This window comes from Oncorhynchus gorbuscha, linkage group LG26 (genome assembly GCF_021184085.1).
Source record: "Oncorhynchus gorbuscha isolate QuinsamMale2020 ecotype Even-year linkage group LG26, OgorEven_v1.0, whole genome shotgun sequence".
Lineage (NCBI taxonomy): Eukaryota > Metazoa > Chordata > Actinopteri > Salmoniformes > Salmonidae > Oncorhynchus > Oncorhynchus gorbuscha.
Genome location: NC_060198.1, coordinates 30,681,391 through 30,700,409, shown reverse-complemented (window position 1 = coordinate 30,700,409; position 19,019 = coordinate 30,681,391). Strand labels below are relative to the sequence as shown.

Genomic DNA, 19,019 nt, shown 5'->3' with positions numbered 1-19,019 from the left:
CACGCCCACCACAAAATTGCAAACATACAGTTTGTAATAACAAAAACCATATCGCATCCCCAGTTACTAAACTCGTGATAGAGCGTCGGCAACCACATTTGCAGAGCCCTTCACATAGGCTATCTTTACATTATATCCTTGTACAGTCAGAGCCCACTGCATAAGGCGGCGGTTCTGATTGTACATTTGCTTCAAGAACACCAATGGATTATGGTCCGTGAAGACCATTACAGGCAAGGCACTGGAGCCCACATATACCTCAAAGAACTGTAAGGCTAGCAATAAAGCCAGCGTCTCTTGTTCAATTATAGAGTACCTTGACTGACACGAGTTGAACTTACGGGAGAAGAAACTGACAGGCCGATCCACTCTGTCTTCATCTTCCTGTAAGAAAACTGCACCCACCCCCACTATACTAGCATCTACCTCCAACTTAAAAGGCTTGTCAAAGTTGGGGGCGGCCAGCACTGGGGCACTACAAAGTAGCGCTTTAGCGGACTCAAAAGCATAGTTACAGTCCTTGGACCACTTAAATGGTACCTTTGGACTATGCAGAGATGAAAGGGGAGCTACTACCATTGAGAAATTCTTACAGAATGTACGATAGTACCCTACCATCCCTAGGACTCTGCGCAACTGGCGGCGAGTCGTGGGAGCAGGAAAATCAACAATTGCTTCCACTTTGCCAGATACTGGGCGCACTTGACCTTGTCCCACTTGTTTCCCTAAGTAAGTCACAGTAGCCTTCCCAAACTCACACTTGGCCAAATTGAGGGTTAAAGAAGCATTCTCCAACCGCTGAAACACACTTCTCAAAGTGGAGAGATGATCAGACCTAGTAGACGAATGTATAACCAAATCGTCAAGGTAAGCAGTAGAATTTGGCACATCTGCAAACACAATGTTAACTAGCCGCTGAAAAGTAGCAGGTGCATAACACATGCCAAAGGGCATCACAGTGTATTGTATGAAGTGTGTCAAGAACTGCACCTGATTCCCGTGTGTATCAAGAATGGTCCACCACCCAAAGGACAAAGGAGTCTGACACAAATTGTGCAGAGCAACAGACTGGCTACAGTTAGTCAACTGACAGGTCCAGTACAGAATTAGTGCCCAAAGACCTAGAAAATAATGAACTCGTTGTACCTTGACACCAATGGGGTATGGCAGCCGATGACCTTACAGAGTTCCACTTCTTTCAGGAAGAAACTGCAGTTGCAGTGGGCTAAGGAACAAAAAACACTGGACACTGAAGAATTGGAAAAACATTGCCTGGTCTGGTGAATCCTGGTTCCTACTGTTTCAAGCTGACAGGAGGACTAGGGTATGGAAAAAACCACATGAGTACATGCATCCATCATGTCACATGTGTCAACATTGCAGGCTGGTGATGATGGTGTGATGGTGTGGGGTTTGTTGTCATGACTCACATTGGGCCCCTTGATAAAAATGGAGCAACGTTTGAATGCCACAGGATATCTGAACATCATTGCCAATCAGGTGAATCCCTTCATGGCAGCAGTGTATCTATCTGTGAATATATTTTTTCAGCAGGATAAGGCTAGGATTGTCCAGGAATGGTTCCACGAACATGACTGTGAATTCAGCTTACTGCAGTGGCCTGCCCAGTCACCAGATATCAATCCAATTGAGCATCTGTGTGATGAGATGGAATGAGCTATTTGAAGTAGAGATTCACTACCAGCCAACTTGACAACTGTGAGAAGCATTGGAGTCAACATGGGCCAGCATCCCTGCGGAACACTTTCAACACCTTGTAGAGTCCATGCCCCGACAAATTGAGGCTCTTCTGAGGGGAAAAGGGGGGTGCGACTCAATATTAGGAAGGTGTTCATAATGTTTTGAACACTCAGTGTATATTCATCATACTGCACGAGAACACAGTATTTCTTGAGGCAAAGATCGCTGAAACAAATCAATGTTTATTTGGGTCAGTGGAATCCAATCAATCACGTATAGTACTTTGGGCTGTGTCTGTGTTGACCAGGGTGTGCTCATATGCAGTACTGATGTGATGTGGATGACTTCAGCTCTCAGCCTTCCTCTGTGGTTGTCCAGGGGAAGTTAGCTGATGAAGAAGTAGAGAGCCATGGCCACCTGTCAGCAGGGTTTATGACTAGTGTCAACACGCCCGAAACACTTCCCGGTGGATCATTTATACACTCTCACAGCGAGCGGCACCTGCCCAGGGGGATGCGGATCACCTGTGGAGGAATGGCAAATTGTTTCCCATGTTTCCTTCATGCCTAAGGAAGCTTGGCATGTATTATGAATGTGTAGAGAATGATGTTTCTTTCTGAATGTGAAACACATGAAACAACTTTGTACATATATTTTGGACCATGTTACCAGTATCTACTGTTGCTGGATTGTATTTACTGTGCTTTTCACTAAATCTCCATTGAATTAGCTTTCCATCCACCACCAATGTAAATCTCCCACCAAAATGTGGCTTACCACATATCACAGTGGAGAGGTGAGGAATGATTGCACCAATTGAATCTGGAGATGATTAGATGACCATGAAAATTGGAGGAGCCAGGTTGGGCATTTAGCCAGCACACCAGAGTCAACACCTTTATTTTTAAGATAAGTGCCATGGTATTTTGTCACCACAGAGCCAGAACTGTGGATCAAATGTCCAATCTCATACAATCCCCTAGACCGTAACTCACATGGAATTGAATGGGTTGCCAACTAAACATTGACAGTGGGAATTCCATGGACGTATGAGGATACAGACCACTCTGGCTTAGATAAGGCTTACTTACTTCGGAAAGTATTATGAGGTATTGTGCATAGATTGATGAGGATTTATTTGATTGAATCCATGTTAGAATAAGACTGTAACGTAACAAAATGTGGAAAAAGTGAAGGGATCTGAATACTTTCCGAATGCACAGTACCTACCTACTTACTTACCATGATGACATCCAAAAATGAACACCGTGCTCTGAGATGGGCCTCTTCGTCTATTCATTAATTTTGCACAAACTCACATATTACCAAGCGTATTGGGGTAGATCTTTGTTTGAAAGTTTGAAGGACAGCATCCTTTGCAGGGCAGTGTTCCAATCAGTGCCATTGGCCACTATGGCCTCCGATGTATGCTGCTTTCTAATGTATGTTACTTTATAATGTACACCACTTTTCTTTCCCCGATTATTGCTGTTAATCATAAAAGGATGGAGGAACACACCTACAGGTCCCTGAGGCTTTGACAGAGCAGGATCATTTTCATTCATGAAATCCACATCTTTAATTGAAATCTTCGTTTGTCATTTGGAGTATCGTCCACAGTATAAAACAGTCTCTGACATAAGCAGTGCATTGGAATTATTATATCATTAGTAATTAAATAGGTAATACACTCTGATCTTGACTCTGGGGACAGTTACATTCTCACATTTCTATCACATTTCTCTTTTGAATGACACATTTTTGTTCTTGCAAAGCACAGATAAGGCTAATTGGACAGTTGAGAGGTTCATGAATTGATGATATTGCTTGTGTTTCTTTCCATTCAGGACGTGGATGGAATGAATGAATGGAAGGTCTTTCTCGGGTTCCTTGAGTTCTGTGTGACTTTGGGGATGTTTGTGGAATATTTCTTAGTTTTTTTCTTCTCTTTTCCTTTTCCCCTTTTGACAATGACAAAAGAGGCTTTACATGCATACCAATCTGACGCGTGGATGGAATATGGTGACTCTCTGAATGTGAATTCTCTGAACGATTTGAGTCATCGCTAAAGTAGTCATTAGTGGTCAAATCAATGCCAATATAAAGACTGCAGTAAGAGGAAGCAGTACATTGGTCTTTAATAAGTCCCATCCTGTCTCTGCCATAATGATGCTTTCTAAAAGTATGAATCTTTTGTCATCCTTGAAAGCCTTGTCCAGAGATGAAATGCACCTTTTAATACATAGTGGATATGCATTATGGAGGGTTTATTCTGTCATTAAAGTTGGCTGTTAATAAACTGTGTGTAGAACAGCTTGGCAATGCTTGTTCTATTTATGTTGTTGTGATCCAATGTTTCCATGAATCAATCAGCGGCTCACATTGCCAAAACGCCCAACTTGCTCTCACAGTCTCACGTCTGAATGAGATGTTTATCCATGTTTATCATATGTCACATTTCTAAGTTGTTGGTTAAGGTTAAGTTTAGTTTAGTTTCAAAAACAACTTTTATATAATTAGATTCAAACTTGCAACCTTTGGAATCAGAGGCATATGTTTATGCCCATCCACTATCCCAGTACACAATGCCATTGCAAAATCGAAACCTACTTGAAGGTGAAAGCGCTCACTGTTGCATCTCGGATGGTCATCTCCCAACGTCCTCAGACATGGATGGTCATCTCCCAACGTCTTCAGACATGGATGGTCATCTCCCAACGTCCTCAGACATGGATGGTCATCTCCCAACGTCCTCAGACATGGATGGTCATCTCCCAACGTCTTCAGACATGGATGGTCATCTCCCAACGTCTTCAGACATGGATGGTCATCTCCCAACGTCCTCAGACATGGATGGTCATCTCCCAACGTCCTCAGACATGGATGGTCATCTCCCAACGTCCTCAGACATGGATGGTCATCTCCCAACATCTTCAGACATGGATGGTCATCTTCCAACGTCTTCAGACATGGATGGTCATCTCCCAACGTCTTCAGACATAGATGGTCATCTCCCAACGTCCTCAGACATGGATGGTCATCTCCCAACGTCTTCAGACATGGATGGTCATCTCCCAACGTCCTCAGACATGGATGGTCATCTCCCAACGTCCTCAGACATGGATGGTCATCTCCCAACGTCTTCAGACATGGATGGTCATCTCCCAACGTCTTCAGACATGGATGGTCATCTCCCAACGTCCTCAGACATGGATGGTCATCTCCCAACGTCCTCAGACATGGATGGACGTCGAATACTGACTTGTATCACGGTGACCTGGCTGAAAACGTCATGGTCCAGTATAGTATCACAGCCCCAACAAGGTCTCCATTCTTCCATGCCATATTGACTGACAATCAGCAATAGGCTGTAACTCCTAAAGCAGAGCAATCAAAGGGAATCGACAGGCAGTGGAAGCATTATGCCATTTGTTATTGTGTTTCTTCTCAGTAAAGGGATTATGCCTGATGTTGTTGGCTAGAGGGAGGAGTGGGTGTTACCTGAACTGCTCAATAGGAAACTCTAATAATTGCTTATTTTTCAAAACAGAGATGTAGCTTTTTGAGGACTCACAATAGGATCACCAAACGACATTCTTTGAATAATCATAAATATAAAAGGGTTGTTTGGTTCCTGGATGCTGATTGGTTGACAACAACTCCCACACAATATCATCATGTCCCGCAGCCCAGGCAGGAAATTCATCTCCCTCTGGAAATAAATATCTACACATGATTTTTCAATGTTAGTATTTGGTTTGCAACAGTTGGGGGTTGTATAAACCTATCTGTCTGCCTCTACAACCTGTGCAATAATGTATACATTGACTAATGCGATCTCTCCCATACCAGCAAAGAAGAGGCAAGCACTGGCTGTCACCAACCAGCTCCCGGACCATGGACAGTTCTTACACTCATGTGCCATCAACAGAAATGTCACTTTTAACATCACTAACTAGCTTGGTTAGCTCTGACTCGCCAACCATTATAGTTGTTGCCTATTTAGGCCGATTAGATATTTATAAAATTATTATTTATTGAGGTTCTTGTCTCTCGTCTTCATTGAATCTCTGCTCGCTAGCGACATAATGATTTGTTTAGCAATGTCGAATGAATAGAATTAAGAATTAACGACTAGGACAAAAAATGAGAAAGTAGCTAACGACCAGCCTGTCTGGGTAGCATCATCAGAATGCAAAAACACATTTACTCATTAAAATCATATTTGTCATTAATATTTGTATAAATATGTTGGCAACCGTTTTATAGAAGCCCTCAGGCATTATTGCTTAAATAGTCTTTTATCTTTGTGTTTAGAATAACTGGTCTTCGGTAAATTGGTTGCTAAAACCATTTTTTCTTCATCACAAAATGTCACACTTCAACGATAAGAATGCAAAGTATTCTGGGTAGAACTGGAAAAACTAAAGCTTCATCTTTATATATTTTCTAGCAACACAGTGGATAAACACACCACCTCTGTCCATATGTTATCCAACTCCTGTGGGCAAGATCCTATTTCTTAGTTCGCCATCTGAAAATGTGTATCTTCCCACTCGCCTGGTATACAACGGCTCTATATGAAAAGGTGCTGTCATGACGTTGGCCGTGGGTAAGGTTTATGACCCCCCCATAAATACCTTTCTCCATTACCTCTCTCTCTCTGACTCTACTGAAGGTCTGGGAACATCAAACAAGTAGGGGCAAGGAACCATATTTCGGTAATAGAACCAGTTGAAAATATGCGTTGGTACTTAATGAATATGATGTCAGTTCGGTTGTCATCTGAGACATTATGACTAATGACAGGACGACATAAACTGTATCTGGGAAAGTCTACACATTCCATTCACATGGAATTGTTGTGCAATTTAAATGTTTAAATATTACACTATTTGTGAAAAGATTAAATGTAATTTTAGCTTCAAATGAGAGATTGGGGTTTTCATAAAGTTAGAGCTCTGCTCAATCAGTGGCGCGCCCCTGTGAAGAGACATGGGTTATATCCCTCCACTATATAAGCCCTTGACGAAAATGTAACCTTCTGTTCCGAGGACGATAGGACGACGGTCCATCTATTGAAAAGGACTAACATGTCAACTACAGAACTAAGCCAACCTCAGCGTGAGCGTTGGTTGTGAAATGTATAACCTTTGACCTCTTATTCACTAAAGAAGTGAGACATCCTAGCCGTTGAGTTAGCAACAGCAGCTAAAAACGTGGGCTAGGAAAGGACGGACGACGTATTCAGTCTAACACACAACGACGATACTACAACGTATCCAATTTACCACCAGTGACATTCATCCGAGGATAGGAAGATCGCTGTTGGCCAACACGGCCAGCATCTACGACCAACCTACCAAAGCGACGCTCAGAGTAAATATTTATTGCATTTTCCGTTTTCAAATGGGCGGTAATTTAGAATGCATAAGATACCGTATTTACGATAGCAGAGCTTCTCCCTTTGTTCCTCAGTCTTCCCGCTCTTTCACTCAAACCCAACCCCCTTTTCTTTGTGTAACCAGCTGTCATATCTGTTCCGTCACCTAGGGCCGTTTTCCACTATGACATAATTTGTAATCAAGGTATGATTAATTATGTGTATATGTAATTAGGTGTGATTAGTTAGGTATTTAGTAAATAAATAATTTAAGCAATTTTGTATTGCTGATTCAACTTGTTAGCCAGGGTTCGTGAAGAATTCTACGATGTTCAGATGAGACTGAAATAAGGTGACAATTAATATTGACTGCTATTGATGTAAAATATTACTAGGTCTTTCAGAGTTTATTCGGAAGATAACAGCTCTATAAACACTCTTTCGTGGTGCCCTGACTTTCTAGTTAATTACATTTGCATGATTAGCTCATTCAGGTAATATTAATTACAGAGAAAGGATTTTATAGAATAGCATGTCATATCACTTAATCCGGCAAACAAAGACACGACAGTACTCTATCTCTGTATGCTTAGTGTTTGATGAAAAGCCCCTTGTACATCACATATCTTATCCATACTACATACTAAACAGTTTCCCTGGAAGTCAAAGAGAATTACGCTCATGGAATTCTGTAGCATATGATACGTAATACTCTAAATTTGCACCTGAACGCATCTGCTCTACTGAAGAAATAAAGCGTTCTGTGTCTCATTGTCATCGGGACCCTGCTGATCCCTTTAAGGTCACAGAGATCATTCGCCTGTAAAAAAATTGGCTTAACACCGACTGCAAATGATCACTGCTAGAGAATGATAAAGCTGATGATCTCTGGTGTCGATTCTCTGGGTGGTTCAGGACGATAAATCTTCCTCACCAAGAACAACTTTTTCACCTTGTAGTTCTAAGATAACATGAGAAATGATAAAAAGGCCAGTTGGAACTCACCATTTTATAGGACTCCTAGCCTGGGGTCCTGAAAGGGCCACAGATGCCCAATGAATCATACAGCTCCATACATTCTGCAGCCCACTACTCCCCATCTAAAATAATGCTGTGGCCTACTGAGGCTGTGTAAATGACGTAGACTGGAGAACCACAGTGGACATGGCTCAGTGCTCCCTATCTGAGGGGAGAAACGAGACTGGCATCGTGTTTCTGATAAATAAGACACATTCAGAGACGATGGTAGTTGTCAGAGGCCATGCTCTGGAAGTTCAAAGTGAAGCGCTTCATGGAGTTCTGCAAAGGGTCTGTTGGGAATATCGCCCACAAAAAAATATATATCTCAGTGCCCTTATACCACACATATTGTGATGCATAGATATAAAGCATAGCCTCCAGACACTGGTGAATCTTTCAACTTCACACATACAAGCAGTACAAGTTCTGTAACATATGTAAATATGAAATTCTAATCTAGACACATGCTGCTCAGTTGCTATTTTTCCTCCTGCTTACAAACAGTCTTTGTAATAACATCACATGCATGAGATGTATACTACACACATTTGATGGAAGATCATCTTTTTGGTGTATAGCTAATTGTAACAGCCAATTATCCCATGTTGTCATTATACTGGCTCGACAATTTGAGGGTCATATTCCGATTTTCCTGCTGCGTATGGAGAGAGCAAACAAGCTGTGATTTTGTTGTTGTTGTGCAGTAGCATGCCAGGTTTTTGATGTGCGTATTTGTTTATGTCTTGGGGAAATATTGTGAGTATGTATATTTTTAATTGGTAGTGGGGGTGGTGGGAGGCAGGCAGGGGAAGCTGGTTTTATTCCGTTTTTCTGCTGTATGCTTGTTGTGCCTGGCTGCTGCTTTTCACTCCAGCTTGCTGTATGTTCACCCTGATATGCACCCTCAGGCAGTGTGCCTTTCATTATTTCTTTTGAAACTTTCATCTGAATTCTCAGAGGGATTAGCCCTCTTGATTCCTGACACAGTCAATGAAAAACAAGCCTCGTACACTGGGAGGCTTACAGCCGGCAAAGCCGTGCTCAAACCTCCCTCCTTGCCTTCCCTGTGCTGTGTGTGTTGGAGCTGGGATGATTCACACAATGAGTGAATGCTCTTTTTCTCTACTGTTTTGTTTCACGTCAAAACTGGGGTCATTGTCAGATTTAACTGAATTTGTCAAAGCTTCAGAGCTAGAGGTCAATTCAGTGGATAATGTGAGCCATTTTCCATTTCATATGAAATAAGAATAATTTGTACAAGTCAGGATCTGTTGCATAGCAGGTCCAACCCTCACCCTGGGTTGTTGGTATATGAGTCAACTCTCAATATGAAAATAATGAGGGGTGTTTGAAAGGATGGAATTGATGACGTTGAAGAAATAGATTTGGTGGCACTCACACCAAAATGTGACTAAATTAATGTAAGCCGATTGAATTGATCTTGAGTGAGAATTGAATGCAAGCAATTATCTGGGGGATTTGAATGTGAGTTGTCGGAATCGACCCTTACTTATCCCTCGTGATTAGTATTCAATTCGCATGTAGCTCTGAGCAACACTGTGCAATTGGTCTTTTGAGCACTGCCATGCTCCATTCTTCTTTAATGAGGGGTACCCATACAGGCTGCAGAGCACCTTGGAGATCTGTATGTGAGATACACTGTTCACTTCATGTCTGAGAATAATAATTAGCCTGTCTTACCTCCGGTGCTCCCAAACCAAGCATGTTCATTAAGAATAGACAGTGCGCTATGATCACCTTCTGCGCCTGCAAGAATAATGTTAAGCCTGTTTATGTGATATTCCTGGGAAAATGTTGCAGTCCAGATTCCTACTGCTGTACGGAGAGTCGGTGGATTATTAAATAGTGTCTCTGAATCCTTTGGGGTTTTAAATGTCGTGTGTTGTTGACAGCCTCCCTCCTCCCAGTTCTCCTTTGTAACTTATCTTTGTCAGCAGTTTTATTACTTTGCAATGCGCTACTAAGCAGGTGGATTTAATCTATCTCGTTTGCCCTTCAGTTATGGTTTACTGTCCGGGGGACTGGACACAAGTGTCTCCAATAATCCCTTAATTAGGCGATGATGGACTGTTCATTTAGCATGCAAAGCTGAAGATCTGCCTCTCCACTGATCGGGGAGTGCCTCTGCAGTGGTACGGCAGGCCAGCGCTAATGACCTCAGCAAGTGGCAGCAATCCATTGCAGCGCTGCAGCGAGGGCACATTAATCTTGCAGGTGATCTGGTTGATGAATGACCCCGGCCCAGAAGCCCCGGCAGATCCCACCTTAATTATGCTGAGGGAGCCACATCTGGGAGGCACCGGGTCGCACCGCACCGTGGGGACGTCATGCAGATTCAGGGATGGCTGACTGGCTGGGACTCAGGAGGAGTGGAGCCATCGCAGCACCTTACAGGTTGTTCTCGTCTCACCACAGCATAATGCTGGACGAGGAAGTAGAAGCTCCAAAGCGCCCTGGAAGAGAAGAGTGTTTCCTGATGCCACCACTCCAGGGAGGAGATGATGTGTGGGTCATGATCCCCAGGTGGAACTTAGCGGAAAGGGCAAATAGAAAGTCATCAGTCCCAGACGTCACAATGACAGGTCATTAGGAGCCAAGTGATTTCATGGGCTCTTCTCTCTGAATGTGAGACTCTTTGAAGGAGCTTTTTTTTTCTTGTGATGTGGCTTCGAACGGTGCGGTGAGTTTTCATTTGAACATTTCCAGGTGAACCTTATTTCTCTGAAAATAACTGTAACCATTCCAAAAAAAGTCCATGTTAAGTGACACTTGAAGTGGATCAACAGACCAAATGAGTCTAAAGATCTCTGGCCCATTGTCTCTTTCAACATTCTTCTTGATCCTCTCCTGCTGTTTTAGCAATGTGCCAGACCCTTAATACTGTAAAGGTCTGCTGGTGTTTAGGGATGGTATTATGCTTCTGTCTCTCAAAGACAGATTGACCATACAGAATGTATTGCAAATTGCCATGAAGTCTGTCAGGCAGAAACAATATGATAAAGTACAACCCATAGCATAGTCCTTAATGAAGCAAGAGCTGGGATAAAAGTTCTGGCCCCCAAGGACCTGCTGATGTTGGCCCTATGGTGATCCAGTGGGAGAGGCCTAATACAGGTAACTGCTAAAATAAAGGAAACACTTGAGGGATACAAAGTATTTTGAAAGCAAATGCTTCACACAGGCGTGGTGGTTCCTGAGTTAATTAAGCAATTCAAATCCCATCATGCTTAGGGTCATGTATAAAAGTGCTGGACATTATTTTGGCTACCATTGCTATGCCCCCATAGGATGACATGTATAAAATTACCCAGTTGCCCATTAGTTTGGCTACCACGGCTAGAAGAAGTATTAGGCGGAGTGAAACAGGGGAACCCAAGAGCAGACTCAGATGAAACAGGGATGAATGAACCAAAATATTTCTTGTTACACAGGGAGATATGGAGTGCAGATCTGGGGAAGCTCAGATGAGTTGCAGAAAAAAACAAATGTGGAGACTGAGGTTGGAGTTAGCTGAGGAGAACAGGGTAAACAGGTCCTGAGGGGAAACCAAGGTAGTGGTGGTGAGTAAAATCTAGAGCAAGGTAGTTGGGTGGTGAGATGTGGAAGAGGAGCCAGAGACAGAGTGGTAACTGCAATGAGAGGATAAACGGTGTCAGGCAGGGAACCGAGCACAGCAGAGTAACAGGATCTTGAATAATAATAAATGGCTAGACTCATGAACTGACTGAGCAGAGATTACGATCTGGCATAGTGGAAGTGGCAGGACTGAGTATTTGTAGAGGTCTTGATTATGGAACGAGTTGCAGCTGGTAGGGATCTGCTCTGACTCCAGCACACCTGTCTCCAACCACACAATCACACAGAGAGAGAGAGAGAGAGAGAGAGTGTACAGGGGGAGTAACAGCAGGCCATGAAGACACTGGATGAACACCAGAGGGCGTAGCAGGAACAGATGTGACAAGAAGAGATCTCAATTACTTTGAAAGAGGGTTCTCAAAGTGTGTGTGTGTGTGTATGTGTGTGTATGTGTGTGTGTGCGCGCGCGTGTGTGTGCGCGCGCGTGTGTGTGTGCGCGTGCGTGTCTCAGTCACCAGATCTCAACCCAATTTAACACTTATGAGGGATTCTGGACACTTGTAGAATCTATACCAAGGTGCATTGAAGCTAGTTCTGGCTCTATTAAGACACTTTATTTTGGTGTTTCCTTTATTTTGGCAGTTACATGTACATCTCAACTCTGATGCTTCGTGAGTATCAGACCGCCTCTGTCCTCCCTCTGGGTTTGGTCTCTTGGTCTTCACTGGTTGCCATATTGAACATACAGTATGACCCATTCTGAGGTTATTGGATTATTTCGCCCAACAAACCCCACTGTGGATAATTTGTCCCTTTTCTTGCAGTCCTAGACGGAGACTTTTTTATCAGGGCAAATTTGTGAAACCTCATTATCTTGTGCGTTTGAAATGAGGATCAATAGAGATTTATCCTTTGTTGTATTTATTACAATGGAATAGAGGAAAATACCCATTGTCCATTTTCCAACTGCTTTCCATGTAGGACGTTGCCTTATATTTACACATTTAATTGTTCTGCTGTCTTCCGTGGGCTTTTCAAGCACAGAGAGGCCACTCTTATCTGGCCACAACCTTGGAGCCAACTGCTGCATTGCAAACATCCAACAAATTGATTTAATTGCATTCACATACAATAAAGTGGGGATTTAAAAGGTCAGCAAGAAATGATGATCCAAAGCCCAAAGGAGGTTGTTTTAATGGGCCAGCTGAATTTAATTCACATCCATCACTTTTTATCATCTAATTAGTTCACAGAATGGCAGGCTGGTCAACATTATCGATCACATAAAGGCCTGATATCTATCACTTCACCTTCGCATTGACAGATTCCAGCCATTTTCTAACCATGGGAGCCTTATGTGGCTTCAGCAAAGTGTTCTGAGCATCTCACTGAAGTGACGCTTAGCCAGACAGCATGTCTCTACAGCCCGGTGCGGACATCCTCTTGTGATAGTTTACAATAATAACTGTGTTTACTGACATTAGCTAATTAGTTATATCATCGATTGATTTCAATCAAAGAATGACCTTTGGTCTTGGACATGGCTGCTGCCATTGCATGTCTTTTGCATACTGCATCTGTGACTGTGTGACTATGTGGTGCTTTTGTGGTGCAACACGTTCAGCTTATTATGTCAGTGTGAGGCTAAAACATGCAGGGAGTTAATGAATGTAAACCACCTGTATTGATGGGAAATGATGTAAATTCCAGTAAGCTCATAATGACTTCAAATAAGGATTTGCCACATCGATGAGTTGAGGTTACGACCCTGCACAGCAAGTATTTTTCTCGAATGAATGCATAGATATCATTTTGGTAAGACGGGAACTAAAAATGAACTGTTCATTTTGAAATATGGACTCCATTTTATGCCAATTTTGAAGAATGCAATCCAAATGGATTTACTATAAAAAAAAATCTCTCCCTAATCTTAAAACACAGACTTTCTGAGACAGACTGTCTTCCTCCAGAAAAAGAAAAAAACACCCAGGAGACAATGAGTCCTGGATATGGTGATCTCCTTAGGCCGGCTCCAACTACCTCCACATTCCACAACCCACACTGTTACCAAAGAACTTTGGAACTTTTCATACACATCTCCTGTTGATGCCAATACATGCATTATGCAAAAGGATTATTTCAAGTTAGGTGTTATCAACCAGTTGTTATATATAATGTTGAGTTACATTACCAATCAATAATTATTATATCAACAGTTATTAGAACTTCTAGACAATCAAATGTCTCGTATATGTGGACTGCAGGATCCCTGATACAGTACTTTAATGGCAGTGGATATACAGATGACTGACAAAATAAAGGAAACACCATCATAAAGCGTCTCAATAGGGCGTTGGGACACCACAAGCCAGAACCCCTCCTGTCTCAGCCTCCAGTATCTATGCTGCAATAGTTTGTGTTTCTGTCTTAACCGGTTTCCTGTGTGAATTTAAGTACTCTCTCTCTCTCTCTCTCTCTCTCTCTCTCTCTCTCTCTCTCTCTCTCTCTCTCTCTCTCTCTCTCTCTCTCTCTCTCTCTCTCTCTCTCTCTCTCTCTCTTTCTCTCTCTCTCTCTCTCTTGTCAGCAAAACTCTAAAGACATTCTCATTCTCAAAACACATTCTGTACTCTAATGCACATGTCATCCATACTGGTAAACACAAGTAGCAACAATCAAATACAAATAGAGAACATATGTCATTGATTGAACACAACTACTCAAAATGGATTTAACCTGTTTCAAATGATGTGACACAACCAATATAAGCCAGTTCAGAGAGCAAACAGGTTGTTGAAGGTGGGAAGGAGGCGGTATACTGTACAATGGACAAATTGTAAGGCCCTGAACATTGTGCTTTCCATTTATTAAAGTTTTTCTCATTCGCTTTGGTGCATTTCTTCGATCAAAAGTGCAATTTTTGATACTACTTGTACAAATTCCAAATAATCTAGTCACTTGTGCACATCAATAAAGCAATTTCTTATTCCTTTGAACAAATTGCACTTGATAATGTACAAGTGTCAGCTTTTTTCCACATTATCAATTGCTCATGTCATGTTGATCAAAATATAGTAGATGGTTCTCTGTTGAATAGTCTTACCCCTCAAAACATCTAGGCATTAGTTCCTTGCATAAGCCATTACATGCAAAATTGTTCAACTATTTGTCATAAACTGTCAAGCATAGTTTTACACATTTCTATTAGACCTTTTGTACAAAAACATGAATTGATGAATCGTGCAGGTGAAATTGACCCTCACTCATGAAGGAATGTAAAGTGTTAGTTCAACCAACAATAAACCAGTTGTCTAAATTGCTCAAAGGTGCATCTCATGAAGAATCAATTGGCAAGCATATATAGACAGACCACAACACAGAGTTGCAATTTTCCAATAATGGATGGACCAGGAAACGAACAGGGTCAACAGCCAAGAGGAGTTTTAATGCTGCACCTTGGCATAGATTTGACACATTTCTGGAACTTTATTGGAGGGACACCATTCTCTCACAATAAATTCCATAATTTGGTGTTTTGTTGAAGACAGTCAAACGCTGTCCAAGGTGCTGCTCATACTCATCAAACCATTCAGTGGCCACTCGTACCCTGTGGATGGGGGCATTGTCATCCTACGGGGGCATAGCAATGGTAGCCAAAATAATGGCCAGTCCAGCATTTTTATACATGACCCTAAGCATGATGGGATGTTAATTGCTTAATTAACTCAGGAACCACACCTGTGTGGAAGCACCTGCTTTCAATAGACTTTGTATCCCTCGTTTACTCAAGTGTTTCCATTATTTTTGGCAGTTACCTTTACATAACTTTACTATAACAAAGCATACTGTTTGCTGAAGTGGCTGTACAGTATGTACCACAGCTGCTAAGAAGAAAAAAAGAAAGGGTGTGATTTATCTGCCTTTCTCTGTGTAAGAGATGTCCTATTGGATTGTTCAGCATTTCCTGTCCTGTGGGAGGCCATGGGTCTAACACAAAAGAGCCGTACTTTGATTTTTTTGTTCACTACTCCAGGATTATTGCGTTTTGGCAATAAAATATCTTTAGTCTAACCTTTTTTTCCCTCCTTGCTCAGTAATTTCATCCACTGTTTGATTTGCCAAACTGCTGGTTACACGATCTTAGAGATGTGATGGGAAGAGAAATTTGGCCAAATAAGCATACTCTCTCATACTTCCAGATGCTGTAAAATGACCCCTGCCATTCTGCTTTGAGAGCAATGAGCCCTCCATTTATTGTTGTCCAGGCATTGCTGTGGCACAGATATTTCTGGTGTGTTTGAGGAGTATGATGAATGAGACTCTCCAATAAAAGGAGACATATCTCAGTGGCTCACAATCTAGAATCTTACTTTACCTCCCAAAAGGGCATAAGTCAAATTTGTCAACATTTTTCAATTCAGAGAACAATACTGACTGTCACCTTGTGTAATAAATGTGGTACAGATATGTTCTCCCTACATAAGTATCATCAATGCAAAATACCTCAGTAAGGCTACACAGCCTAGTGTCCATTCCAGCTCACTTACATTGCACTCTCTTGCACTGTCACGTAACCCTCCTTTGTATCAGGCCAGCATGCATGAGAAGCAACAACCTCTGTGATATGAATTGGTGGAGTGAAAGGACCACTTTTATCACACATAATTTCCATCGAAAAAAATATTGATCTATTCTTCAACCACCCCTCCTACCTTCTTGTGTAAAATCTCCCAAGATCACGGTTACAATTATTGCAATGTTCCAGAGAACACCAGTAGGGAGCAGCCATGAGCTGCTTGATGAATACTTATTTAGTAGTAGTTGTAGTAGTAGTAGTAGTAGTCGTAGAATAATAATTAATAATAATAATTATTATTATTATTATGACGCATTTTATTCAGTAAATAATTTGAGGCAAGTCAGATGTAGCCTACATTAGTTGGGCAAATTATCTTGAAGATTTCTTCTTCAGTGCATACAGGGCACTACTTTTCCCTACTCACCCTTCCATTCATCCAGCAACATCTTTGCTAATCATAAGGCATAGAAAAAGGAGGAGGAGGAATAGTCATCCCGCCTTCCCAATGCCATCTCAGTGCTATCTGGCTGTCGTATCTGACGTCTCATTGGGTTTCCTACACTCTGGCACCGATTGTGGAAAGTGGGTGTTCACTTACTGAGTTTGTGGTGCTCCTACTAATATAATAGTGCTTCGGTGCGGGCGAGCTCACACAGTTGATGCGCACATCGTATCTACCAATCAACAGAAGGCATTAGGACAGCAAGCAACATTCCTGGCCACTGAGAGAGCGGAGTCAATTAATATTTATGCAAAGGTTGTTCACTTTCTACTTCACAAAGTTAGCAGTGAGAGGACCAATTGTGTGGCAGTTTTTTCACCCTTGTTGGGAAGATCCACCGGATTTGTAATTGGCCGTCAGTGTGTCGGGATGAAGACGTGCTTTGCACACTACTTCAAACACTTTGGCGTTCCCTTTTTTCTTACCAAGACTTCGTCCATGACACTCTGCCCATTTCAAACCAGGCTGCTGGTTTCAAACCAGGCTGCTCATTTGGAAGGACGCCAGACCGCAGGCTTTCTAATCTGCAAATTCAGTCCAATAAACGGTGACATTGGCTGTCAGCGTTGGAATAAGAAATCGATAGGCTACTCAAAAAAGGGACGCGATATTCTTTCGGAATTTTAACGATCTATTTCCTGTATCCTTATAACCATGCGAATTGGGGGTATGCTGGAGTGGTTCAACTACTCACATTTTCAAATGGAGCAATGCTGATAGTGACAGATTATTGTTGTTGAGTGTCCATGCAAGTATTGGGGTGGAAACATGTCTGGCCACTTCTTTGAGAGGATCACTGCTATCAGAGATGGCATTTTGGTCCAGCACTTCGGTTTTTACCTCTAAAGTGCCCCGGAAAATTTTATTCATGTTCACCCTCTCCCTTTCTGTCACCTACTTGTTCTATAGCCTGATGAGCTGTTACAACTCGTTACAGTTCCCCTTGCAAGAGAACTACGTGTACCAAGGGAGGCTGGTGACGGAGGAGACAACTTTCGTAACATTAAGGGAGAAACTTTATTCCACTTCACCCCAGGGCTATTTGGGCGAGGAGCTGATAGAGGTTACTGCCGCCGCCGCCGAGCAAACGGTTGCAATTTCCACTGTCAAAGATAATGTGGAGACCGAGCAAAGAACATTGGATTGGGTTAGGAATCAGGCGGCTCCGACTAAAACTGCCGCGGTGTATCAATCTCCCGCTCTGGAGAGGGAGCACCAGGAATTCAGCACCACGGACAACGAACTCAGGGTGAACTGCACCTCGGATTATGGGGTGAAAAAATTACCCCAAGCCATTATAATTGGGGTGAAGAAAGGAGGCACCAGGGCTCTGCTCGAAGCTTTGAGGGTCCATCCCGATATCAGAGCCGTTGGGAATGAGCCGCATTTCTTCGACAGGAACTACGAGAAAGGGCTGGATTGGTACAGGTGCGCGCATCCACTCTCACTTAATAACCCTATCTGGTTTAGAGGTCTCATTACCCCACATAACATAAACCACGTGTTGGTAGATAGTCTAGATTTGTTCAGATTTCAAATCCATTAGATTACCACTAATAATACGTCGGCCTATACCACTATCAATGTCATTATTCATTATAATCATAATAATCATAATCATAATAAAAAATAACAACTGCTTAAAAAAATTGCCTACCTATTAGATTGGATATCTGCCAAGTAATTCGGCTTAAAAATGTTTCTAGTCTAGTAAAATATCCCCCACTTGTTTTGCATCCAACAATACAAAACAGTTGATCAGTGCTTCTGAAGTACGGTGAACCTAGTTTTACAATAATATACCGTGTTTTATCACAGTATGCATGTATATGAACATAGCATGCAGCAATAGCCAAACTATTCAGTCGAACAGGTGTTCATGCGAGTGCATTCATTGGAACAATACTCAGATCCCACCTACAGTTGTGGTATTACCTTTCTATAGTGTTCAGAACTGCCCCTGTGCAACAGGCCTGGTACTTTAGCAGTGTCCTCTGGGTTTGGGATGTGATGTCGAGTTAGTATTCATACTGTACCACATGTTCTGATAGTGTCACAAATATAGACAATCTTGTCTCATTTAGACAAAATGTATTTCCAAGTGTATTTCCATCTGATAATAGTTAGTTTCCAACTATGGAATATTGAGTTTATTTAGCAAATGCTTTGTAATATCCACACAAAAAATTCCACCATTGCAGAAAAAATGTCCCGTAGCTTGATAACAAAATGAAATCATT

The 19,019-nt window shown here is 42.1% G+C and overlaps 1 protein-coding gene across 1 annotated transcript in view; it reads left to right on the top strand.

Moving 5' to 3' along the window:
* The first annotated feature begins 16,972 nt into the window (after positions 1–16,972).
* The window catches only part of LOC124016095 (heparan sulfate glucosamine 3-O-sulfotransferase 4-like), a 94,081-nt gene continuing 92,034 nt past the window's right edge, over positions 16,973–19,019 (top strand). Inside the window, exon 1 of the mRNA XM_046331621.1 lies at positions 16,973–18,207. Within this exon, the coding sequence (XP_046187577.1) occupies positions 17,588–18,207 (620 nt within the window). The 5' untranslated portion in view covers positions 16,973–17,587. The remainder of the gene's footprint in view (positions 18,208–19,019) is intronic.